Source organism: Botrytis sinoallii, assembly GCF_014898435.1.
Source record: "Botrytis sinoallii strain Bc 23 chromosome Unknown BSIN_010, whole genome shotgun sequence".
In the NCBI taxonomy this organism is placed as follows: domain Eukaryota; kingdom Fungi; phylum Ascomycota; class Leotiomycetes; order Helotiales; family Sclerotiniaceae; genus Botrytis; species Botrytis sinoallii.
Genome location: NW_024066037.1, coordinates 272,568 through 296,554, shown reverse-complemented (window position 1 = coordinate 296,554; position 23,987 = coordinate 272,568). Strand labels below are relative to the sequence as shown.

The 23,987-nt window shown below is 44.2% G+C and overlaps 9 protein-coding genes across 9 annotated transcripts; 5 read left to right on the top strand and 4 right to left on the bottom strand.

Moving 5' to 3' along the window:
• Nucleotides 1–837: 837 nt before the first annotated feature.
• EAF02_006251 (uncharacterized protein) lies at nucleotides 838–3,491 on the bottom strand (the record flags this gene model as incomplete). Its single annotated transcript, XM_038902299.1, has 5 exons — nucleotides 838–1,096; nucleotides 1,155–1,384; nucleotides 1,439–1,644; nucleotides 1,697–3,287; nucleotides 3,360–3,491. The coding sequence occupies 5 exons, from the start codon at nucleotides 3,489–3,491 to the stop codon at nucleotides 838–840; spliced, it is 2,418 nt and encodes an 805-aa protein (XP_038757519.1).
• Nucleotides 3,492–4,449: 958 nt separating this feature from the next.
• On the top strand, nucleotides 4,450–9,930 carry EAF02_006250 (uncharacterized protein; the record flags this gene model as incomplete). Its single annotated transcript, XM_038902298.1, has 3 exons — nucleotides 4,450–4,887; nucleotides 4,942–9,369; nucleotides 9,421–9,930. The coding sequence occupies 3 exons, from the start codon at nucleotides 4,450–4,452 to the stop codon at nucleotides 9,928–9,930; spliced, it is 5,376 nt and encodes a 1,791-aa protein (XP_038757518.1).
• Nucleotides 9,931–10,178: 248 nt separating this feature from the next.
• EAF02_006249 (uncharacterized protein) lies at nucleotides 10,179–11,117 on the bottom strand (the record flags this gene model as incomplete). The annotated part of the gene is made up of 2 exons (XM_038902297.1): nucleotides 10,179–10,741; nucleotides 10,937–11,117. 2 exons carry the CDS (start codon nucleotides 11,115–11,117, stop codon nucleotides 10,179–10,181), a joined length of 744 nt encoding a protein of 247 aa, XP_038757517.1.
• A 709-nt stretch (nucleotides 11,118–11,826) lies between these two features.
• Nucleotides 11,827–13,965, top strand: EAF02_006248 (uncharacterized protein; the record flags this gene model as incomplete). The annotated part of the gene is made up of 6 exons (XM_038902296.1): nucleotides 11,827–11,830; nucleotides 11,940–11,996; nucleotides 12,055–12,096; nucleotides 12,224–12,310; nucleotides 12,378–12,653; nucleotides 12,704–13,965. 6 exons carry the CDS (start codon nucleotides 11,827–11,829, stop codon nucleotides 13,963–13,965), a joined length of 1,728 nt encoding a protein of 575 aa, XP_038757516.1.
• Nucleotides 13,966–15,434: 1,469 nt separating this feature from the next.
• On the top strand, nucleotides 15,435–17,540 carry EAF02_006247 (uncharacterized protein). The gene is made up of 2 exons (XM_038902295.1): nucleotides 15,435–16,262; nucleotides 16,331–17,540. The coding sequence occupies exons 1-2, from the start codon at nucleotides 15,703–15,705 to the stop codon at nucleotides 17,397–17,399; spliced, it is 1,629 nt and encodes a 542-aa protein (XP_038757515.1). The 5' UTR covers nucleotides 15,435–15,702; the 3' UTR covers nucleotides 17,400–17,540.
• Nucleotides 17,541–17,622: 82 nt separating this feature from the next.
• EAF02_006246 (uncharacterized protein) lies at nucleotides 17,623–18,311 on the bottom strand (the record flags this gene model as incomplete). Its single annotated transcript, XM_038902294.1, has 2 exons — nucleotides 17,623–18,155; nucleotides 18,212–18,311. 2 exons carry the CDS (start codon nucleotides 18,309–18,311, stop codon nucleotides 17,623–17,625), a joined length of 633 nt encoding a protein of 210 aa, XP_038757514.1.
• A 411-nt stretch (nucleotides 18,312–18,722) lies between these two features.
• Nucleotides 18,723–20,200, top strand: EAF02_006245 (uncharacterized protein). Its single transcript, XM_038902293.1, has 7 exons — nucleotides 18,723–19,005; nucleotides 19,063–19,116; nucleotides 19,190–19,285; nucleotides 19,344–19,523; nucleotides 19,575–19,619; nucleotides 19,672–19,774; nucleotides 19,825–20,200. The coding sequence occupies exons 1-7, from the start codon at nucleotides 18,976–18,978 to the stop codon at nucleotides 19,932–19,934; spliced, it is 618 nt and encodes a 205-aa protein (XP_038757513.1). The 5' UTR covers nucleotides 18,723–18,975; the 3' UTR covers nucleotides 19,935–20,200.
• Nucleotides 20,201–20,852: 652 nt separating this feature from the next.
• EAF02_006244 (uncharacterized protein) lies at nucleotides 20,853–22,336 on the top strand (the record flags this gene model as incomplete). The annotated part of the gene is made up of 2 exons (XM_038902292.1): nucleotides 20,853–21,071; nucleotides 21,164–22,336. The coding sequence occupies 2 exons, from the start codon at nucleotides 20,853–20,855 to the stop codon at nucleotides 22,334–22,336; spliced, it is 1,392 nt and encodes a 463-aa protein (XP_038757512.1).
• Nucleotides 22,337–22,811: 475 nt separating this feature from the next.
• On the bottom strand, nucleotides 22,812–23,793 carry EAF02_006243 (uncharacterized protein; the record flags this gene model as incomplete). Its single annotated transcript, XM_038902291.1, has 2 exons — nucleotides 22,812–23,033; nucleotides 23,098–23,793. 2 exons carry the CDS (start codon nucleotides 23,791–23,793, stop codon nucleotides 22,812–22,814), a joined length of 918 nt encoding a protein of 305 aa, XP_038757511.1.
• Between the last annotated feature and the right edge of the window lie 194 nt (nucleotides 23,794–23,987).

Below are 23,987 nucleotides of genomic sequence, written 5' to 3'. Positions count from 1 at the left end.
TGTTCCAACCTATGACAAGAGCTTTGCTGTATGTGTGAAGACTCGATCTTGGTTGGTAGCAATGCGTCGACTTGTGGTGGTGATCAAATAGTTCAATACATGCATGATATATACTCCCATGCGCTTGCTAACCTTACCGATGCGAACTAAGCGAGTTCGTGATAGTCTGATAGACGCAACACATTATACGCATATCAACAAAAGGTAGAAGCTAATGTAATCCATCAATTTGAATCTGAAAGACCATGATGACTGTTGGTGAACAATGTGATGAGAGTGATCTGAACTGAAAACAATATTTGGTTCTGAACGTCAATGGGAAGGCTGAAAACTATCATGTGGTCCAGGGGTACTAGGCAGATATGCTGCGATTTACGTCGAGCTAGAGAATTGTGTAATGTCTTCTGATCTATGCAATAAAATAGAGTGACAGAATCATGACGTGCAAACCTGCAGTAAGTAAGATATAGCAGTAAGGATATGCTGCTAGATTGCATGAATAGTAGCGCAATAGAGGTAGGTTGAATCTTACCAACCATTTCGTTTGACAATCAACTCTGAATGCAAGGAAAGATATCAATAAATTTGAAGTCACATAAAAAGCTACGCCCGAAGGCAATCAATTGGGACGTCAGATTTCCAGTTAAAAAGTATAAATAAAGCCTGAGTAAATTCCCCTACGCCTACGCTCGCATCCTATGCCATGTGTCCCGGTCTCCAAATCCCTATATATATAGTGTATATGCAAAGTTACGCCTCCCGAAATCCCAAACGAAATCTTATAATACACAAATTCTAAAACTCCCGTTCAAAGTGATGTACAATGCCGACTCTTCCTCATAGTTTGGATCTAACAGCTTCCAGCCTGTACTTTACGTCTTGTAAGACTTTAGTAGTGGGTTTCCAATCATCGAATTGCTTCAGTAGTTCTACTGCTTCGTTGTGCAGTTCTGTTTTCACGAATTCTTCCTCGAGAACACCACGCATGATCCAGGGTAAAACGTAGGGATTTGCGTTTGTAGGCGGGGCATATTGGGACATGTGCAAAGGTACGTCGGGAACTGAAGTAGTGGTAAGGGCATGATCCATTGCCATGCTGAGAATACATGTTAATAAAGCAGGAAACAATTTCGTCGAAATAAGAGAAGGCTTACTCATATATTTTGTCATCGTCATAGAGACGAGAGTGACCACCACCAGTATAGAGACTTCCAGCTAGAGGTGCCGATAGTTCACGAATGAGCCCGTGATCCGAGACACCAAGATTGCGCAATTTCAACGCGAAGCCGACTAAGTGGGCAATAAAGTCCGGAGCATGTATGCGTCCATCCACAAATACAGCTCGGTAAATATAGGGATGTTCTGCTGGCGAGAAGATGGCGGACTAGGATGCTGTTAGTAATGACATCAACAAAATCGAGAAAATGTGTTGACATGCCTCAATAGATACGAGTTGGTCGTCAATACTCGCGCAAAAAGTCACCCTTACTCCATATTTCAAGACCCGTCGAAGGGCCCTTTCATAATGCTTTGCAACCTCACTTTCGTAATTTGCAAATTCAAAGAGTTCTGTAATCATCTCGTTGAATAATGCTGCTTGATATCCAGTTTGGTGACTAGCAAAAGGACCTAATGACACACCCGCTAATGGTTTGTTAGCGATATTTGTATACCAGGGTGATTTCTCGCAACTTACCCATTGCACATACGCCAATTCTCGCTGACGATACTATGCCCTCTTCTATCAATTTTGCGACAAGCATCAAAGCAACCGGGACACCCTGTGAATGAGCAGCCACCATAATGAAATCTGCTTGACGTAATCGATCTGTCCAATTACTGAGCAGTTTCCAGAGTTTGTCCACCCTCTCAAAGATTTTCCCCTCGCCATCAAGTGCCACTTTCTCTATTTCACAACCAGGAGACCCATGTGCATCTGCCCACCGCTTTATAGCAGCCGCTGCATGATTAGCGAATCTTATTGAAGTTCCACTGGGCTGTCCGATGAGCTTGCGCAACAGAGGTGCAGGGAATAGACCATGTACGCCTATGGCGACTGCATTCTTAATTGTTGGTACTTCCTTCGCCAAAGATACATGCTTCATGGGTTTCTGTCGGCCACGTACAATCAATCTTGTCAATTGCCGTAAGAATGATGGATTTTCCATCAAATGATAAGTACTTTGTACGGACGGTAACAATAGATTAGGCGGCGAGGGGATGTTGGATGGGGTGGTGACTTTTTTGGATGCATCATCTAGTTGTGCACTTGCAGTTTTTTGAGAGATTTCCTCGATATCTACAGACTTCGGTCGACTTTTCTTGCCGGCCGCTTTTGGCTTTTTGTCCCCATTTAATGACTTAGTATCGACGGCTGGAACAGCTTGAGCTGGAAGCGGATGATTTTGAGATTGCTCGCCCGAGATTGCTATCTCGCCAGTTTCCCCCTTACTGCTATCCTCCAGAGGCTCGGTACCCTTTTTGGTGTTGTCGGAGTACCAAAACGCCGATGCCCAACTAGACCCACCAGGTTGCGTTGTAGATCTACTCGGTGTCGATTGTGGAGATTTAGGTGCATCTTTCGATGCATCTTTGATAATTTTGATGGGATTGCTCTCCAATTCTTGGGTTAAAACTGGTTCTCTTGGGCGTTCTGCAGGAATTGGAGGTTGAGAGGCTGACCATAAATTAAACCATGACCTCGATGCTGATAATGTTTGTTTCGGAGCCTCCATTGCTTCTTCTGCCATTGCCTGCTCTGGTATAATTGTCTCATTTGATGGGACTTCTTCAGTATCTTGTTTTTGAGGCTCCTCCACCACAGGACTAGACACTTTTAACTCCTTTGATGTTTGCGATGGCATGCCTAACCAGCCTAACCAGCCTTGAGATGTGACCGGCCCCTTTGTAATATCAGCAATCGGCGAGCTTTGCGAGTTTGTTTCTTTGGGTGTATCTGACTCCCCCAACGATCGGGTTCTTGGAGGTGTTTCTGGATTTTCGACATCTCGGGCTACATTCTCATCTTTCTTGCTGCTTGTCTTATTTTTCGAAGTCTCCTGCGGTGGAACGCTCAATGTTATTTCCGATGCTGGTTTGCTTTTCCCTGGGTACATTGATGGAGGCCTGGAAGTGACTGATGAAGGTTTTCGTTGATCGCGATGGCTCAATTCCGTCGCCATATTCCCGTTCGATGGTTTATCAGCTAAGATTGTCTCTTTCACAACCTGTGTAGAAACAGTAGATTTTCGCGGCCAAGTTCCATACCAACTCGCTCTCGATCCGAGCTTTATTACCTCGTTAGCTTCACTACACCGACACAAACTCGTTTCAACAGCAACGGAACTTGGGCATCTTACTTTTTTGTTAGAAGCTGCACCATGCTGACCGTTGTTGGTAGTAGTGTGTCCCGGTTCTGCGGTATTTTTTGAAGAAGACGGTGACTGGTCCTTGGAAGGATTTAGTTTTGATCGTTTGCGTGAGGGTAGCATTCCAAGATCGATTACTCCTGACTACTCGGACGACCGGTTTTCAAATTCCTCCAAGGGGCGCGGCTGCTTAATGAAATGATTCTAAAGCCTCATATCACTAAATAACATATGTTGCTGCCCCGCGAGTAACAAGGTTATTTGCCCCGTGCAAGGGTGTTTGGATTGGTCGTTCTAATAATACTCTGTACGCTGTGGTATCAAACGGAAAATGTGTAGTCACCTTACTGGCGATAGATAAAGTCGAGGATCGAAAACAAAAGGAATTCAATATCTGGGGACCAGTGAAAGTGTGGATGGAGATTAAGTACGTGGGATCGTGAGTGTTCAAACTTAGTTTTCAGAGTTTACTGTACGTCGGCGTGTATCTCTGAATTGTGATAACGTTTGTATGTACCTAGCAGTTCTAAATTACCATGTGACTAAATCATTCCGGAGCCCAAGAGCCAAAAAGCAATAACGAGTGCAGTAGCAGAAAAGCTAGAAGCAAGAACCTTGAATCATCTATAAAACACCATCAAACATCACGATCAAGAGATAGTAGATACTAAGGTATGATGAATATGTATGAATATGTATGATTTGGACTATTCCTATTTGTATTGTGATTTTCGTGAATGCAACTTACTACATTTAGTTACCCGTCTCCCCGTACAGGCAGAGTACAGATAGAGTACAGATTAGATAGATAACCGTGTCGGGCCTGCGTGTCTGTCATTTTCCCGAGGTCAGCCCACCATGGTGTCAGCCTTGCGTCAGTCAGCCTTGTGTGTGTCAGCCTTATCGAGGCAGGTGCAGAATGATGCGGAGTGTCGGTCTTTCATTAATCCCTGCAATTTTTTTGATTATTGATAGGAAGAAGAAAAAAAAGTTGTGAAGCTCGAAGTCGTCGTTCGTTTCCTGTGCGACTTCGATATCTCTTTTCTTCACATTCACGAGCCATTCCTTTCAATTAATAACAATGGCGCCACTCGATAAGAAGAGAAAGACTGGTCCTACCAATGATTCATTCATGCGATCTAAGAAAATCTCAGAATCTGATGATCGACCTTCGAAACGACCCAGGGCAGAAGAGAAAGAGGGGAAAAGCACATCGACCACAAAATTACCACCAGCGACGAAAATTTCAAGAGTCAGGGAGGAGGAAGTGGCTTTCCCAAGAGGTGGCGCAAGTGTATTAACTCCATTGGAACATAAACAAATCCAGATTGATGCCACCAGAGATGTTCTATTTGAACAATATGGTGCTAAATCTTCCAAGCCTGAAGGCGAAGATCAAGAAGGAGGAGATGCTACAAAAGTAAGGAAGAAGGGAAAGGGTAAAGGCAAGGGCAAGAAGACAACTCATGATAGCGAAGTTGAGGAAGAGACTGTCAAAATTGAAGGATTGAGCTATAAGGTATGTGTTACAAACCACTTGATACTGTAGTTGACTGCGGCTTACAATTCGCAGAGACTAGTATCGGGCTCTTTAGTTCTTGGCCAGGTGTCCCAGATCAATGCTACAGACATTGCTATATCACTGCCAAATAACCTGACGGGCTATGTACCCATTACTTCGATCTCGGACAAAGTGACAGAACGGATTGAGGCGATTGCGGCCGCTGAGGAAGATGATGCAGATGACGAACTTGAGGTGGAGGATATTGACTTGAAGAAAATCTTTTCTATGGGGCAATACCTAAGGGCATATGTTGTTTCTACCAGCGACGATACAAATACAGCCACACTAGGAAAAGGAAAACGAAGAATCGAATTATCCCTTCGACCACAACATGCCAATCATGGCGTCACTCCACAAAATCTCATCGCCAATACCACTTTGATGGCATCTGTCACAAGTGTCGAAGATCACGGTTTAATTATGAACATTGGACTTGAAGATTCTGGTATTCGTGGTTTCATGGGCGCAAAAGATATTGGCTACGAAGTAGTATTGGCCGATGTTCAAGAAGGCGCAGTGTTTTTGTGCATGGTCACCGGTCTGAGTTCTAACGGGAAGACTGTCAAACTATGCGCAGACACTCAGAAGATCGGCAATGTGAAAAAATCGAACTATCTCACAGATGCTCCAACGGTTGATGCGTTCCTCCCAGGAACTGCGGTCGAGACCTTGATTGTTGATGTCAGCTCCAGGGGTCTTACTGGAAAGGTCATGGGTATGGCTGATGTTACTGCAGATTTGATGCATTCTGGAACTAGTGTTATGAACCAGGAGCTGGAAAAGAAATTCAAGATTGGTGCCAAGGTTAGGGGTAGAGTTATTTGCACCTTTCCAAATTCGGATCCTCAAAAACTTGGCATCTCCCTCCTTGACCATGTTACGTCGTTGTCGCAACAGCAAGCGGGGAAGCCCGGAAACAAAGTGAATCCACTTGACACCCTACCTTTGTCTACCATCGTCGAAGAAGTCACAATCAAGAAAGTCGAGTCTGGAGTCGGTCTTTTTGTCGATGTGGGAGTCAAAGGGATTCCTGGATTCGTCCACATATCTAGAGTCAAGGACGGAAAGATAGAGACATTGGAAGAAACAACAGGGCCATATAAGGTAGGCTCGGTCCACCGTGGTCGTGTCCTTGGTTACAATTCTCTTGATGGTGTATACCTCATTTCTTTGGAGAAAAGTGTTCTGGAACAGCCTTACTTGCGAATTGAAGATTTGAAGATTGGAGAGGTCGTAAAGGGAAAGGTTGAAAAGCTAATTGTCAATGACAAAGGTGTTGGCGGACTACTGGTTAATTTGGCCGAAAACATTTCTGGACTTGTTCCAGAAACTCACCTTGCAGATATACAATTGCTTCACCCCGAAAAGAAGTTTAAAGAAGGAATGGCCGTCACAGCACGTGTTCTCTCTACAGATCCTGGAAAACGGCAAATTCGATTAACCCTCAAGAAGACACTTGTCAATTCCGAGTCACCTGCTTTGATCTCGTATGATGACATAACTGTTGGGATGCAAAGTCCTGGTACTATTGTGAACATTTTGAAGACTGGTGCGGTAGTTCAGTTTTACGGCACTGTTCGAGGGTTTTTGCCAGTCTCAGAAATGAGCGAGGCCTACATACAGGACCCTAACCAACATTTCAAAATTGGACAAGTCGTCAACGTTCATGTTTTGAAGGTCGATCCCGAGGCCAAGAAATTAACTGTTTCTTGCAAAGATCCTTCCGTCTTTGGACTGGCACAGCAGAACGCGTTGAAGAATCTCAAAATTGGCGAGATTGTGTCCGCTCTCGTTATAGAAAAGTCGAACGACGACATTTCTGTCGAGATCCAAGGACTAGGCTTGAAAGCAATACTACCTGTCGGTCAGCTTACTGATGGATCTGAGAACAAAAGCCGTTCTTCGTTCAAGAATATTCGTGTTGGTCAAGTATTGTCAGATCTTGCTGTACTGGACAAGCTTGAGCAAAAGCGTTTGATCGTCTTAACGAATAAACCTGCACTTGTCAAGGCCGCTCAGAATAAGACTTTACTGAGAATGTTCGATGACGTCAAAGAGAAGAAGACTGTACATGGATTCGTTAAAAACATAACATTGACAGCAGTCTTTGTGCAATTTGGAGGCAGTCTTACGGGGCTTCTGCCTAAGAATAAGATACCTGAGAAGAACCTTCGTTTACCAGACTTTGGATTTAAAAAGTACCAAACAGTAGAGGTCAAGGTTCTCACTGTCGACCATGGACAACGAAGATTTCTTTTATCTATGGCTGATGCTACTTCCGACAAAAAGTCGAATGAGCCTTTAGCCCCTGGTACCAATTTGGAAGCTGTAAACCCTATCGATGAAACTATCAAGAGTATTGACGACATTACACTTGGTCGCCTTACGAAGGCAAGGGTGTCGTCTGTTAAGGATACCCAAGTAAATGTGCAACTTGCCGATAACATCCAGGGCCGAATTGATGTGTCACAAGCCTTTGACTCTTGGTCGGAGATAAAATCCAAAAAGCAGCCTCTCAAATCATTCTCGCCGAAGCAAATTGTCGACGTTCGTGTCTTAGGAATACACGATGCGCGTAACCATCGCTTCCTGCCTATCAGTCACAGATCTGGCAAGACTTTAGTCTTTGAACTGTCCGCTAAGCCTAGTGATCAAACTGAGTCTGCACAAGACCCTGTATCTTTGGACAAAATTGAGGTTGGCTCTTCTTGGTTAGCATTCGTTAATAACGTTGGAGCTGATTGCCTCTGGGTAAATCTATCTCCCAATGTGCGTGGCCGAATCAACGCTCTAGATGTATCAGATGATGTATCATTACTCAAGGACCTAGCAGCAAACTTTCCCGTTGGATCTGCCATTCGAGTTCACGTCAAGGGCGTTGATGTTGAAACAAACCGTCTAGATTTGTCTGCCCGCTCTAGTCAAGATTCTGAAGCACTTACTTTTGATAAGCTAAGCCAAGGCATGATCGTACCAGGAAAAGTAACCAGAGTCAATGAAAGACAGGTCATGATACAGCTTACTGATAGCATCTCTGCGCCAATAAACCTTACAGACCTTTGCGACGACTATTCAGAAGCTGATCCTTCCAAATACTCTAAGAATGATATTGTTCGTGTCTGCGTTACTGATATCGATGTTCCAAACAAACGCGTTCGATTATCGACTAGAGCATCCAGAGTGATGAGCTCATCAGCAGCAGTTCAAGATCCAGAAATCACATCCATTTCACAACTGAAAGTCAACGACATCGTGCGTGGATTTGTCAAACACGTTGCTGACAAGGGGCTGTTTGTCAACTTGGGGGGTAATGTGACAGCGTATGTTCGAATTTCAGACCTTTCGGACTCTTATATCAAAGACTGGAAATCCGAATTCCAGGTCGACCAACTAGTCAAAGGCAAAGTCACAGTTGTAGACGAAGTTTTGAACCATGTTCAATTGAGTCTCAAGCCTTCTGTTATCGACAAAGATTACGTTGCGCCTTTGACCTTCAACGATATCCAAGTGAACCAAGTTGTTACCGGAAAAATCCGTAAAGTCGAGGATTTCGGTGTCTTTATTGTTGTTGATGGCTCTGCGAATGTGAGCGGCCTTTGTCACCAAAGTGAAATGGCCGAAAAGCGTGTCCACGACGTCAAAAAATTGTACTCTGAAGGTGATGCGGTCAAAGCTATCGTATTGAAGATGGACACCGAGAAGAAACGCATTAGTTTCTCTATGAAAGCTTCACACTTTGAGGACGGAAACGAGTCTGACGATGAGAGTGATGATGATGGTGTGGATGGCGTCAAGCTTGACAGTATGGACATCGATGATGATGATGATGACGATGACAGTGAAGGCGGTATTGACCTTGATGATGTGCAAGACCTTGAAAGTGCCGCAGAGGACGGAGACGAAGCATCGGATTCTGACGAGGAAATGCCTGATGCTGAAGGCGATGTCCCAGCTCTTAGCGCCGGCGGATTTGATTGGTCTGCTGACCTCCTGGACCAAGCTGATGGCCAGTCCAATGCAGATTCCGATGACGAAGCCGCCGAAGAGAAACCTAAAAAGAAGAAGAGAAAGGCGGAAATTAAGGTTGATAGAACAGGTGACCTTGATGCCAATGGACCGCAATCTGTCAGTGACTTCGAGCGCCTCCTTTTGGGTCAGCCAGACTCTTCCAGTCTCTGGACCCAGTATATGGCTTTCCAGATGCAACTCAGCGAGCTAGGCAAGGCCAGAGAGATCGCTGAGCGTGCCATCAAAACTATCAACATGCGAGAGGAAACTGAGAAGCTTAATATCTGGCTCGCTCTTCTCAATTTGGAGATTGCATATGGAAGTGATGAAACTGTCGAAGCTGTGTTTAAGCGAGCTTGCCAGTACAACGATGCTCAAGAGGTTCACGAGAGACTAGCTAGTATCTATATTCAATCTGGCAAAAACAAGGTAAGGGATACTTCCATACAATCTCAAACATGTAAGCTAACAGCCATACAGAAAGCCGATGAACTTTTCCAAGCTCTCACTAAGAAATTCTCACAATCTCCCACCGTTTGGGTCAATTATGCACACTTTCTTTTCAATACTCTCGGGGCCCCTGATCGTGGTCGTGCTCTCCTTCCACGTGCAACTCAATCTCTTCCTCCACACACCCATCTTCCCTTGACGCTCAAATTTGCAGCTCTAGAGTTCCGCTCTGAGCATGGCTCTCCAGAACGTGGGCGCACAATTTTCGAGGGTGTTTTGGCAAAATGGAGTAAGCGATTGGATATTTGGGGCCAGCTTTTGGATCTAGAAATTAAGGCAGGTGATAAGAGCATTGTTAGGGGTGTGTTTGAACGAGTAGCTCGAATCAAGGGATTGAAACCCAAGGGCGCGATGGGGTGGTTCAAAAGATGGACCGAGTGGGAGGAGGCTAATGGTGACAAAAAGTCACAAGAGAAAGTAAGAGCGATCGCTGAGGAGTGGGTAAGAAATAGATCTGGAAAGAAGGATGATGAGGAGTGATAGTCATCACGGTGAACCAGAAGATACCAAAAAAGCTTTGTACGGGCAATAAATTCTGATTGGGAAGGAAATGAACGGCGTAATGTAAATGTAGCACTAAATCCATTAAATTTCGTATGTTGAAATAGATCACATGCTGTATTTGAGGATCTTCACAAAGAGACAATGCAGGCTACAAATAACTCAATGCTAAAACTTCATATAGCCGAAGATTCTTTTTCAATGGTATATAGAAGCTAGACAGGAAGCTAATGATTCTTTTCAACTGTTCCTTGAAGCTTTCCCGCCTCGTTTTTTTGCTGTTCTCGTAAAGCCTGCAGACTTTCGTCTAGAATTGCAATCTCCGCATCGACCTTTAACAGTCTTTCCTTCAACATTCCTTCATACTCGTCATCGGATAATTTCTTCCACGGCACCCATTTCGAGTTCATCCAATCATCTCCACTCTTTTTATTCGCACCTTCCTCCAACCTCAACTCCTCCATCTTTCTCTCGTCCACAGCATCATAGATCTTTTGTCCCACATACCCAGCAGCTCCAAAAACGACAAACCCAGGCAGAATGTTCTTTGGGCCACGCAGTATACCTCCAGTAGCGCCAGCAAGAGAAGCGGCCAGGGAAGTTGAGAGCGCTTTCTCTTGCGGCGTCGGGTATATAGACGCGGTCCTATAACGGGAGAGAAGGGCAGTACGGGTTCCCCAGAAGGTGGTACCAAGAATGCCCCATTGAATAGAGCTGGCGACGGCGAAGAGAACTGGAGTTTGAGACACGAGGATACCAGAAAACCCACCAATTATAGTGCCGGAAAGTGCTGAGGGTGCTTGTTAGCTTTGATGGTATTAGAGATTGGGAAGGTGATGATTGATGTGTAAAATGAATGAGGGGGCTAGGAGAGTTGTGTGAATATTTACACGTGATAATGAGTCGAAAGTGTTGCTGAGGCGTGCAAATGTTTCTGTTTCTACAAACAGGAGATAGAGATTGATTGACCGAGAATAGGACATACCAGAAAGACCGCCAAATTGTAGAGCAGGCTTTATGATATCCATCAACTCAGGAGGCAGATCACCCGATTTGGGGCCTTGGGATTGATTGATGGGAGCCATTGAAGGAGAAGAGTCTTCCTTTGCTCTAGGAGTTGTCATATCGTCTCTTATTTTCCGAAGGGAGCAAGAGTTTGGCTGCATGATACTGATATGTGAGCTTCTGAGATTTATGTCATGATATTATTCCAATTCTGATGCTCAACTTGTCAATCAACCAAAATAGAATTGGTATAGATAACCTCTATTCTCGAATGATGGTTTGAATTGAAGAGGATGAATATAAATTTCACCTACATATTTACTTTGCAATGTCGTGTATTTATCTGGCTGAGATATCAAAACTGCGTACCTACTAGTACCTGCCTTTGTATATACGAGACGGGACTTATATCTAGCTGGTCCTTCACTATTTTATCCTATCCAATGGGAGAAGATGATTGCCTCCTTGGTAAAATTCAAAATTTCAAAAATATGAATTAACTCTTAAATATGAATATCAATGTAATCATTTATACGATTTCGATAAAAAATTCCATATCATTGAACAAACGCAAATTCACTAACACAGCACTAGTGTAAGAATTTGCCCCACTAGTTTCGCACAACCCTTGTCAAACTTCGCACTTTTAATAATTCTTCCATTTTGGAATCTAAACCCACCACGAAGAACCTCGACCTCTTCCTACCGATACACAAAAAGATATTCGACGAGCCTCGAATATCCCAAGGAATACCCAAACCTTAAATACATACGATCGATTGAAGGGACTTCATAGTACCTTCAATACTCTGTCTCGGACAACGCGCAAACACTTTTGCGCAGCGTCCCAAGAAAAAAAAAACCGCAATCATGGGTAAGCGCTCCCCCTCACTAACCTTTCATCGACTATCGCGACCATGATACTGTCGGTGTGGGTCTTTGAAACATCGAGTATGTGGTGGCTAATTGTAGTTGTGCCATAGCTCCTAAGAAGAAGGAACAGCAGAAGATGTCCCTCGGGACCTTCTTGGCTGACGAGAGTATGAAAACACCTACTGTCCTCGCACAACAATCTTTTTCATACTAATATCGATGTAGAGTTGGGATCATGGGCCGATGAGATGGAGGATATGCCAGTTTGTTAGTTCTTCTATTCCTATATCGATATGGAGCCTTGCTAATTTCCATCTATCACAGCCGGTATGTGAATACAAACGCACATTGATCGTGGCCAATTTCGCAAAAATATGAATACTGATCATTATAGACTCACGCCCTTCTGGATATGGTGGAAGCAGCAATGAGAGACGTACCTATAGCTCTACCACTGGTACTTATGGCAACAATGCCGGAGGTAAGTCTCCCATCACCTTCCTTCAAATTGCCCTTTTCAATGAAATTCTTATTCTAACTTTCAATAGGTTATTCCGTTCGCGAGGAACTCCCTCTCCCCGACAAGCCACCTTATACTGTTCATCTTGGAAACCTTTCATTTGATGCTACCGTCGGCGATGTTAACGAATTTTTCGTTGGCTGCGAATGTATCAACGTTCGCATCATTGAGGATAAGATGGAGATGAAACCAAAGGGATTCGGATATGCAGAATTCGGCTCTTTGGAAGGCCTTAAGTCCGCCTTGACTTTGAACCAGACTCAGTTCCAAGGTCGTAACATTAGAATCAGTGTTGCTGATCCTCGTAAGTTTGATTCCCATCGCACTTGCGCTATCCACTAATATATGCTATAGCGAAGGATCGTGGTGACCGTCCAGATGTACGAGAGCTCGGAGACTGGAGTAGAAAGGGACCCCTACCTGATTTGCCGGGCCGTGGAGGAGAGCGTCGCACTTCGGATCGAGGATACCAATCTAGCCGTTTTGGCGAGGAAGGTGGCGAGCGTAGAGCCCCCCGTGAGCCCGAAAGTGATGGCAAGGTTCGAGACTTTGGAAACTGGGAACGTAAGGGTCCACTCTCACCCCTCGCCCAACAGGAACGTGCTCCAAGAGAAGGTGGCCGACCCCGAACAAACGATGGACCAAGAGCCGAAGGTTTCAGAGACCGCAAAGCTTCGCCAGCTGCTTGGGGTGAAGGTAGATCCCAAGGTCAAGGCTCTGGCTCACAAGAAGGATCAAGACCACCCAGACGTGAGTTTCAAGAGCGACCCGTCGCTGAGCGTGCGCCCACCGCCGCCGATCAAGACAACCAATGGCGTAGCAAAATGCGACCCGACCCACCAGCTGCACCAGCAGCAAAGTCACCTGTTCTATCTCGTGAAGGGAGCGAGGCCCCAGCTTCTCCAGCCCTCCCATCTGCCCCGGCTGGTGGTAGACCAAGATTGAACCTTGCAAAGCGCACCGTTTCCGAGGCCCCTGCTGATTCATCCTCGTCATCTGCCGCAGGTGATGCGAAGGCAAGCCCATTTGGAGCTGCTCGTCCAATTGATACTGCCGCCAAGGAGAAGGAAATTGAGGAGAAGCGACAACAGGCCATCAAAGAGAAAAAGGAGGCTGATGAGAAGGCTAAGCAGGAGAGAGAGGCTGCAAAGGCTAAGGAAACTGAAGACAACGAGAAGAAAGCTGAAGTTTTACAACGTGAAGGTGAAGAAGCAACAAAGGAAGGAGAGACAATTGAAACCGAGAATGCAAACGGCGAGATTGTCGACGACAAGGCTGTCAAACCAAAAGAGATTGTGAGAGATGCCAAACCAAAACCATCTGACACAGGAGCCTGGAGACGTCCATCTGGACCTAAACCACCCAGGGATGATATTCCAAGAGGACCTAAGGGTAGGGGTGGTGATTATGCACCAAGAGGCCCAAGACACAATGATGGAGGAAGGAACCACAGACAAAACCCAAATGGTGGTGGACAAAATGCGACTGCACCAGCCCAAAGCCCTGTTGCTACAACTGAAACTGCAGTCATGGAAGAGGATGGCTGGAGCACAGTGTCTAAACCCAAGAAAAATAACCGTGGTGGTAACGCAGGCCAACGTGCTATTGCTTCTTAGATAACAGATCTTGAGAGGCGTCATGTTTTCAATGAAACATTGGCAAACCGGGCAAGCATTCTCGGTGCACTGAGCATAGTTTTGACTTCTGCTCCTACATGGCAAAAAGATTAATTTTCTGATCCTCAATTCTCAAAACGATTTCCTTCGGCGTCGGATTCACATAAATCTTTGTGCCTAGATTTTCATTATGCCCATGTTTAGCCTCACTGGCCCAGAGCAACGTCACAGACCTACAACATACATGAAGCTTTTCTGGGATTTACTCTAATTTACTATACTAGTAAAATCTAGATTGAATATGGGCGGTCTTTACACCAATGTTATCTACCTCTTTGGAGCGGCGCATGGTGTTATTGACTGACACGTTAGACTATCTGTCATATCATACACTTGGGTCTGCTTGGGTCTATTGTGTGTTGTTTCAATGGTCTGCTCTCCTGTTTTCCAAAAAGTAAGCCTGGGCACACAAAAGTTACCTATCTTTGAGGAATAATGAATGTTCCTCACTCTCACGTTCCTCATGTTTGTTTCTACAGCCAATTGCGTGCTATTGTCCTATTATACTCTGACTGCAATTATGGATTCATTACTCTCAAGGACTCTATCAGTAACAAGAAGAATTTGAATGACAACGTGATGTGAGATGGTCATGATTCCAAAATGATTGAGGTTTTCCTTTGTGTTTTCTGCTGAATGTTGTATCTGTGTTTGCACCTGTGAGATTATTTTTGTATACTACCAGGGAATGAAATAATAAAAGAGGTTTACCAAAGTCATTTTCGAATGTTTGATATGAAGAACTAACAGAATTTAAACAAGATCTAGCAATTGATCTGTCTGCTAACTACCTAGTATGTATATTACAAAGTAATCAACAGGTGAAAGTGTTGTATCCAGTCTGTGACATTAGCATCTTTCTCTTGCTAGGTATAGTGTTCGACTTCACCACTCTTTATACATTCGAATCAGACAGCCTGGTTGTCAAATAATGAATTGTAATGATATGCACATTTCCTTTGCTAGAGTTCAGATGTAAAGCTCTGCTTGATAACTTTGGAGACCAATGAAAAAGATGTTGTGCAGTACTTTTTTGTCAAGTGTTATCCAGTGTTATCCGGGTTAGAGTTATCCCGGATCTATTTCCACTCATTCCAGATCAATCTCTTGACAATCCCTTAAAAAGTCCCTTAACGGGAGCTAAAGATGTCTAGTACACAGGAGGTCAGGTCAGGTCCGGTCCATGATCAGTCCACAGTCTGTCTATCAAAAGTATGTTCTTTATTTTCAATTCCTATAAATTTCAATTTCCATGATATACTGACTCATCTATTAATAATAAGCGTGTATCTAGGTAAGTACATAATGACACCAACAAAATTCATCATTTTCTATTGATTGTTTGCAATTCATAATTACAAACATCACGAATTATCATTGTGAACTCTAAACTCTATTTGTTAGAATTTCAGCACGTGATCAAAACTAGTGTAGATCTCTGCATACAACAGCCCTTTGAGTCGTGCCTGCCTGCAAGTCTTTATTATTAGTCTTCAATGAATTTACTCTCTCAAGATATACACTGCATGCAATACCTCCTTCAACTTTCACATCACTCAGCATTCATACCCATCTAAGAAACACCAGCAAGAACATATTTTAATCCATTATTATTTTGTATTTGGCAAATATTTTTGTATTTGTTTACTCTCCATCTTGTTCTCAAAATCTGCAGGAATGAGCTTGAATTTTGGACTGACGAACATTAAACCTGTGGCACCAAAATTTAAATCCGAAAAAGTTCCAAAACAGAGGCCGACTTTATCTAGTAGGACATCCAGTAATGGCCTTCGAATTGGTACACCTGTATCAAAAGTCACTGATGCTCGTGGCAGACTAGCCGTCCCAAGCCCTCCCCCCGAGGCAGGAAAGAAAAGGAAAGAAAGAGAAATCAGCGGAAGCCGTAACACTAAGAAAAGCACAACTTCAACTCTTCGAAAAAGTCCCAGTCAACAGCCGTTGACGAGTGATAGCGAGGAAGATGAAGAGGTGGCCGTGTCTTCCAAACGGGCCAAGCCAGAAAATATCGAGCCTGATTTGAAGAGGAATCTAAAGGACAAAAAAGCCTTTTCGACCGAAACCGATAATACGCAAGGCTCTACATGCAGAATGATCCACGCGGCCGATGTTATGATGACGAAACGCACGGCTAAGAGCGGCGAGAAAGTTTGCGATAGAAAGAAGGAAGAGGGCGATGCGGTCCTTCTAAGATATCCTAGTGTCAGTCGAAGAGAAAGGTAATGCCTACTGAATTCAACCCCTAAAATCCGAAGTTAAACCCAGCTAATCAATGCCGTCACTAAAGATACCAACTCATCTCCGAAGGAGAGGTTATCGATCCCGCAGGAGAAGATTTGATCAACCCTTACGACGAAATACCGAAGATTGTGGAAATTGTCAAGGATGAATATTTGACCGAGGAGCAAGCAGCGGAGTTCGCCCATCCAGAAACGGGCATAATTCGCAAAATCAACAAAGCGACGAACAATATTACTTGGACTTTGTCCACCGCAAAAAAGCCCCACGACAAAGAGAAAATGAAGGGGCTGCTGCTTGAGTTCAGGAATGCTGTGGGGGCTTACAATGACGCGCTCAGCACTCTCACCAAAAATGGATCGCTGGCGAAAAACTTGGAAAATAAGCATTCGCTATCGTCTAAGCTTCTCAAGATGGTTCTCCAGCAAGTTTACGACCGAGCAGTGTCTCCTCAAGTTGACTTGACTAATAAATACCAAAATGGCACGGATTACGTTTACGGCGAGCTCACATTCCCGTTCATATCCCGAATTCTCAGGGAAGACACTCGGATGAAATCAGATCAAGTTTTCATAGATCTCGGTTCGGGAGTAGGAAATGTCGTCGTGCATGCTGCGCTACAAGTTGGTTGCGAAAGTTGGGGCTGTGAAATAATGCCTAACTGCTGTAAGCTGGCTTCCTTACAACAGACAGAATTTTCTGCACGTTGCAGGGCCTGGGGCCTCAGCGCCGGGTCAGTCAACCTCGAGGAAGGTAATTTCTTGAATAACGAAAACATCCTCAAGGTGATGAAGAGAGCTGATGTTATCTTGGTTAACAATCAAGTCTTCGCACCTGCTTTGAACCAAAGTCTTGTGAACTTATTTTTGGATTTAAAAGAGGGTTGCAAGATTGTGAGTTTAAAAACTTTCGTGCCGGACGGTCATGTCATAAATTCTTACAACGAACACAATCCCATCAATTTATTGCGAGTCGAAAAGAAGACCTACGCGGAAGGTGATGTTAGTTGGCATTCCAATGGAGGAGATTACTATGTTGCTACGAAGGACAGCACTATCGTGGCTAACTATCACAAGACCCCAAAGGATAGAAAGACACGGGGGAGTCGGGTTAGATGATTTGTGAATTTGAATATAGGGTTTCCTTACATAGTTGATACCATTGGGCAGGTTATTATTGGGTACTTAAGTACAAAGCGATATCACAGCGAGTCGGCATAGAGTAGATGTATGGATAAATCAATGTATTTGTAACAGCAACCATTACTCCTTCATGTTTTATCCTTCTCGGTGATTTTAACACAGAGTGTGATGAGCTTGATTCAATCATCAGTTTATTGCATCAGGTCCCAAACTTTTTATTCATTTCATCTGCCTCCCTTCCTTTTTGAGCCATCCACCTGTCAATCAACTCTTTATTTTCCGCTTTTGCTCTTTTCTCATTCTGCTCTGCTATATTGAGCTGCAAATTCAGAGATATCATCTCATCCTGCACATCATGAAACCCTTTAGTCTTAGCTCGTAGCTCCTCATCTCGATCCCTGATCTTCCTCTCCAGAATATTTCGTTCTCGAGTCAAAGTTTCTAACTGTTTGGATACTGAAGCACTTTTTGTGCGTAAAGCCTGGAGTGAGGTTTCGGTGATCTTCAAACGCGATTGGAAGTGCGAAGAGGAACGGAGTGCTTCGGATAAGGAAGCGCGGAGCTGAAGGACCTCGGAAGAGGTTGAAGTTTGAGTTTGATTTGCATTTTTGGAGATTGCTTTTTGAGATGTGGCAGAGGAAGAGAGGGATGGGGGGTTGGCGGAGGTAGATGAGGTGTCGTGAACAGCTGCAGCTGCAGTTTGAGCAGAGACTTTGTCGAGCAGCTGAGTATCTTTTGCAAGTTGTTAGACTTTAGACATAAAGTTCATTTCAGAAGGGGTGCCGTACAAGCGTCTATGAAAGAAGGATCAAAGCGCTGGTAGCTGGTTTGTTCGCGCTCATCGCGATCTTGTAGACCCTTTATATAATCATCGCGCCAGGAAGCCATTGTTTCGTTCTCTTGGTTGCTGACGTACAGGTTGAGGTTTCATTGCTTTGAAAATCCAGGTAGTTATTCTTCAATAAACAATCATAGAATGCGATCTCTTTCTACCTATCGTAGAGTTCCACGAAAAGTTGAGTTTATGAGTATGAAAAACTGTTGAAGAAAAGTTTAGCCTGATAGTTTCATGTACGAGAATCTGCAAGTGAATGGATATATAAGGAAGTTCTCTTAATGCAGTATGCATGTTGAATGTGTGCTGGTACTGTGGATGAGCTGTAGCCTCTTGTAGTGGGATAGATCTCGATAAGCAGATACTGATAGGACCAAGCGGCCGGCGCTAGCGGGTTTCCGATGGATGGCTGAATAGCTGAATGGCTGGATGGGGCAATTTAATGAAGAGGCACGAGGCACGAGGCAAGCACTAAAGCTTAAAGTTACCGATGTAATGTTCCTCCTCTTCAATTAACCAAACCTATATTAAGTATTACATCGATACATTCACAACCCGGATTCTTGATAGGAAAAAAAAAGGATCCTTTTCATCACGACAGAAACGATTCTCTATTCTACGTGCCTACGCTCCTTTTTTGTTTAAGAAAGAGATCGAGGAAAGGGAGAAAGTTGGCGCTTCGTGAGGAAGATTAGATCAAGCACAAGCTAGACAAAGATGGCTTCACGCAAGAAGGTTTTATTGAAGGTAAGGACTGATGTTGAGGATCTGATGAGTAGTTTGGTGCTGATCTGAGATCCGCAGGTTATTATCCTCGGCGATAGCGGTGTAGGAAAGACGAGTTTGATGAACCAATATGTACGTTGAATACCTACCGAGTGTCTTTCAATCGCGACGTATACGCCGACACTAGAGACTGATACTGGATTAGGTCAACAAGAAATTCAGTGCAAGCTACAAGGCGACTATCGGGGCGGATTTCTTGACAAAGGAGGTCCTAGTCGATGATCGATTAGTTACTATGCAGGTGAGGGTTTCACACTTCTTATGGCAGCTGGGACTTGGTAGCTAACCATTGGATATAGCTTTGGGATACAGCAGGTCAGGAACGTTTCCAATCGTTAGGGGTCGCATTCTACAGAGGAGCGGATTGCTGTGTCCTTGTCTACGACGTGAACAATTCAAAGAGTTTCGATACATTGGATAGTTGGAGGGATGAATTCCTGATCCAGGCCTCGCCCAGAGATCCAGAAAGCTTCCCGTTTGTAAGTTTGGCAATTTTACGGGAATCCGATATGGCACTGACAGTTGCGTAGGTCGTTCTAGGCAACAAAATTGATGTCGAAGAGAACAAGAGAGTGGTAAGTTTGGCATTGGAACGATTGTATGATATCTTTGCTAATCGTGGTTCAGATTTCCTCAAAACGGGCTATGACTTTCTGTACTTCAAAGGGCAACATTCCATATTTCGAAACAAGTGCCAAGGAGGCCATCAATGTCGAGCAAGCCTTTGAAGGTAAATCACTTTCAAGTTCGTCAAACAGATCCTAGCTAATTCCAATCTAGTTATTGCAAGAAACGCCCTAGCACAGGAGGAATCGGAAGAATACAATGGAGATTACTCAGATCCAATCAACATCCATATCGAGAACGATAGAGATGGTTGTGCCTGCTAAATGGCACCTGGTGGGGGTCGGAAACCATTGGTCTCATTTTCTCTCTTTCTGCCCTGCCCTTTCGACCACTGAGGGAATTATACTGGAAGTTTTGATGAGAAGGTCGTCAATTGTACATAGGGATCATTCTGGCGCTATTGGGTCTGCGATTTTCTTATTTCCTTGATGATACAGAACGCATAATGAGAAAGACGGGTTTATAGTTCTGTAATGAAAGCATCTTTGAATGAACCATATTATTGCATTAGAACGAGTAGTTGTCTGTGATAGATGTGAGCCTTGCACGGAGTAGAGTAGCGCAACATAGATTGACATTGAAACAAAGTTACCTTTGGACCCCCTTCAAACCCCATTCTCTTGGATAAAGTTTGATAACGATTAGCGCATAGAACTATCTACGTACATATGAGCTAGCGCTAAAGGGCTATTTCGTATTTCTTTTCCTCAAATGAGAATGTCTTGGCCTTATAGATACAGTAATGTAAGCCTTCACTTGGCGTGGCTTTCACTTGGTAATTTGTTTCTCTCTCCTTTCTCAAGGTCCAACTAGCAGAAGGATTGTTAATGATTGCGATCGCGTGCTCAATCCTTCGTGTTCCGAATTCACTACCACCTCATCTATATAGGGATCTCCCGCGCATCGAAGACGAACATCACATTCGCACTTTAATTATATCTACATGGCATCATAAGACCTATCATATTGTTAAATGCATCAATATATGTACATGTGTCTACGACCTCCATGACCCTTTGGAATTCAAAACATAACTCACATAATCGATCACATAATCAACCTCCACATCGTTCGGATTTTCAGTTGCATAGGTGGGATATAGATAAGATAAAAGGCGTTTGAAGGACGAGATCTTAGAAGTTAGTCTAAGAACGACGGCGCAATCAGTTCAAATCGGCGCGATGAGTGCGTCAACGGATTCTGCTACAATGCAGACACATATTCAGAGAGTATCGCTGGAAAGAACGATCACAGGCACAAGTGCAACTGCCAGCACTCGTAGCAAGAACTTGGGATTTAGAGCCGGAGTGGGCTTAGAGAATGTAGCGCGCAGGACTCTGGGGATGGTGTTATTGGGAGTTACAGTGATGTTGTGGACGAGTAGTAATTTTCTTGCTAGTGTGAGTATGCTTCTCATCTGGCAAGCTTAGTATATTGAGCCGGCAAACTATCAAGGAACTCGAATACCCAATACTAATACTGAGAACGATAGTACATATTCGCCGATAATACCTATTCGAAACCATATTTTGTTACATATATCAACACATCATTTTTTGCTATATCGTTGATCCCTATATTTCTACGAATATCGAGAGAGCATGGCTGGTCGCATGTGAAGAATTCAGCTGTGGATTACTATCATGACCAATTATCAGAATACCGCACCGGACTCCAGAATCTCCGCAAAGGATGGCATCGCCGAGGATCGAGTCGAGAAGACCAAGAGTACGATTTTATGAGCGCTTCTCATTCCCGTCTCCTCAGCTCTACCGACGATCTTGACACAGATCTTCCGCAGCCACAAGAACAAGAGAAGGAAGACAGATTAAGTGTATCCGAGACCGCAAAACTCTCTCTCGAGTTCTCTCTTCTTTGGTTCATAGCCAATTATCTCGTAGCCGGCTGTCTCGAATACACATCCGTAGCCTCGTCCACAATCCTGACCTCCACTTCTTCAATCTTCACCCTCCTCTTTGGAGCGCTTGTTCGTGTCGAATCTTTCACCGTCCGCAAACTCCTCGGTGTTCTAGCTTCCTTCGTAGGCATCATCCTCATTTCCTCTGTCGATCTAGGGAGTACGGATAATGACTCAAACCGTGGGAACTTTCCTCACAAATCCCAAGCGCAAATTGCGATTGGCGATATCATGGCTTTTGGAAGCGCGGTGATGTATGGGCTGTATGCAGTAGTGATGAAAAAGCGCTGCGGCAACGAAGATCGGGTCGATATGCCGCTATTCTTTGGGCTCGTTGGATTCTTCAATGTTGTTTTTCTCTGGCCCGGTTTCTTCATTTTGCATTTCAGCGGCGTGGAAACATTCGAGCTACCTCCCACTGGTAAAATCTGGCTCATAGTATTACTGAACTCCTTGAGCAGTTTTATAAGCGACTATTGCTGGGCGTATGCGATGTTGTTGACAACGCCATTGGTAGTGACTGTAGGCTTGAGTATGACGATCCCGTTGAGTTTGGTGGGCCAGATGTGGTTGAATGATCAGACAAGCACCGCAGTCTATTGGGTGGGTGCATTGGTTGTGGTGGGAAGTTTTGTGTTTGTTAATCATGAGAGCAAGGATGAGGAGAAGGGGGAGCCAGGAGATGAAAGAATCATACCTATCGTGATTGTGGTGGATCATGATGAGAGAAGAGATGAAGTGGTTTAGATCTCTAGAGGCAAGGAAAATAGACTTGGAGTTTGGTTTCGAATTGAGATGCATTCTAATGTTCTTGGAGGGATATGCTTGGGTCCACTTCGGTGCCATAGCGCCTGGTTATTGGATCTATTTTTTGAGATTGCATCTAAATCTATTAATTTCTATATCATTGGTATGTTGAAGAACCGAACTGAAAAGAGTGAGTTTTGCCTTCATGTCCTGCCATCCACCTGAGCTTGTCATTCGCAGTGAGCGCCAATAGGGCACTCACACTCAGGTACCGTCTCGTCCACCAGAATAACATTTGTGGGATATCATCATATCCAATACCGTAAAACCCAAATCAAACTCATCATCAACCCCAATCAAGGTAGTGTGATATAAACTAATCATTAAGCCATCTGGAGCAACTAATATCCTAAACGCCTCGAATGGTATCTAACGCAAATTCTCTCATAAGGTTACCCGAACCCATCTTTGACTCCTAATTCTTTCTCCCATCCTTACAATTAACATGCACAACTTTATGTTTCGGAGATGAATTTCCTCCTTCAATAACTACAGCCGTAAGCTTGCCGCCTTTTAAACACCCCGTATCCAAACCCATGCTGTATTTCTCTAATTGGAGACCTCGCTTGGAGTCGTGACCGTAAATGACTGTAGTGCGTTCTTTCTTTGGTAGTTTCTTCTGATGCTTATTCCAGACCTATTGGTTTTGTGATTAGAAAAAATCCGAGATAATTGCATGATAGCATGTGAGTAGCTCTTACCTTGTTCCAATGTTTCCCATCTCTTTCGTCGCTAGGTACTCCGTCAATCAGAGTCCGCATATTCATCACCATAGATGGATCCTGTTTTTCCAATTCGACCCCGGGAGCCAGCCCAGCATGAACAACCACCACCTGCTCCATTCCATCCAGATGCCCTACTCGCAGAATCACAGGGCATTTCTTCAACCATTTGATTCTCCTCTCCCCCAGCGCCCTCACCAACGCTCGATCCTTGTAATCCCCATGATTGAAACTAATCTCCTCCAGCCCATCAACCACTTTCTCCGGATCTTCACTCGGGCCAGGTGCATCCATCTCCATCTCCTTATGCTGTGCTATCATATCGGCATGCGCGAGAATAATCCTATCCTCATGGTTTCCCCTCACGGCAGAAGCTCCGATTTTCATGGCAAGATCAACCACACCTGGAGAATCGGGTCCTTTGGATATCATATCGCCAGCTAATATCAAATGGTCGTGTTTCTCGTCGAAGTTTACTTTGTCGAGTAAACTCACCAACGCATCTTTCATTCCATGCACATCGCCCACTATGATGAGGCGGTTTGGTTTCCTGTGTTTGCCTGTCTGCGGTAGGTAATCGGAAGGTAGATTCATCAGGTGTATCATATTTGTAAAAGCGGGTTGCGCATTCGTTCCATATTCGTGATGTATAACCTCTCCGCTCTCCTCGTCCATTATTAAATTGGCATTAGATATAGAGCTTTGGCGGAAGTAAAGTGTATATGGAATCCAAGTGAATGTGAAGGCGAGTAGGAGATAGATAATTATATTTCTTTTCGAGCGCGCACTTTTTTGGGGGGGCCGCATCTCCAATGGAAGACCAGTGGCGTGGATATGTAGTGACGGCATTCGTAAGGATATGCTGTGGT

Coding starts and splice junctions, on each gene's coding strand:
- EAF02_006247 (XM_038902295.1), top strand. CDS start 15,703: ATGAGCTTGAATTTTGGACTGACGAACATTAAACCTGTGGCACCAAAA. Junction 16,263..16,330: donor AGTGTCAGTCGAAGAGAAAG/GTAATGCCTACT, acceptor CCGTCACTAAAG/ATACCAACTCATCTCCGAAG.
- EAF02_006245 (XM_038902293.1), top strand. CDS start 18,976: ATGGCTTCACGCAAGAAGGTTTTATTGAAG. Junction 19,524..19,574: donor ATCCAGAAAGCTTCCCGTTT/GTAAGTTTGGCA, acceptor ACAGTTGCGTAG/GTCGTTCTAGGCAACAAAAT. Junction 19,775..19,824: donor TGTCGAGCAAGCCTTTGAAG/GTAAATCACTTT, acceptor ATTCCAATCTAG/TTATTGCAAGAAACGCCCTA.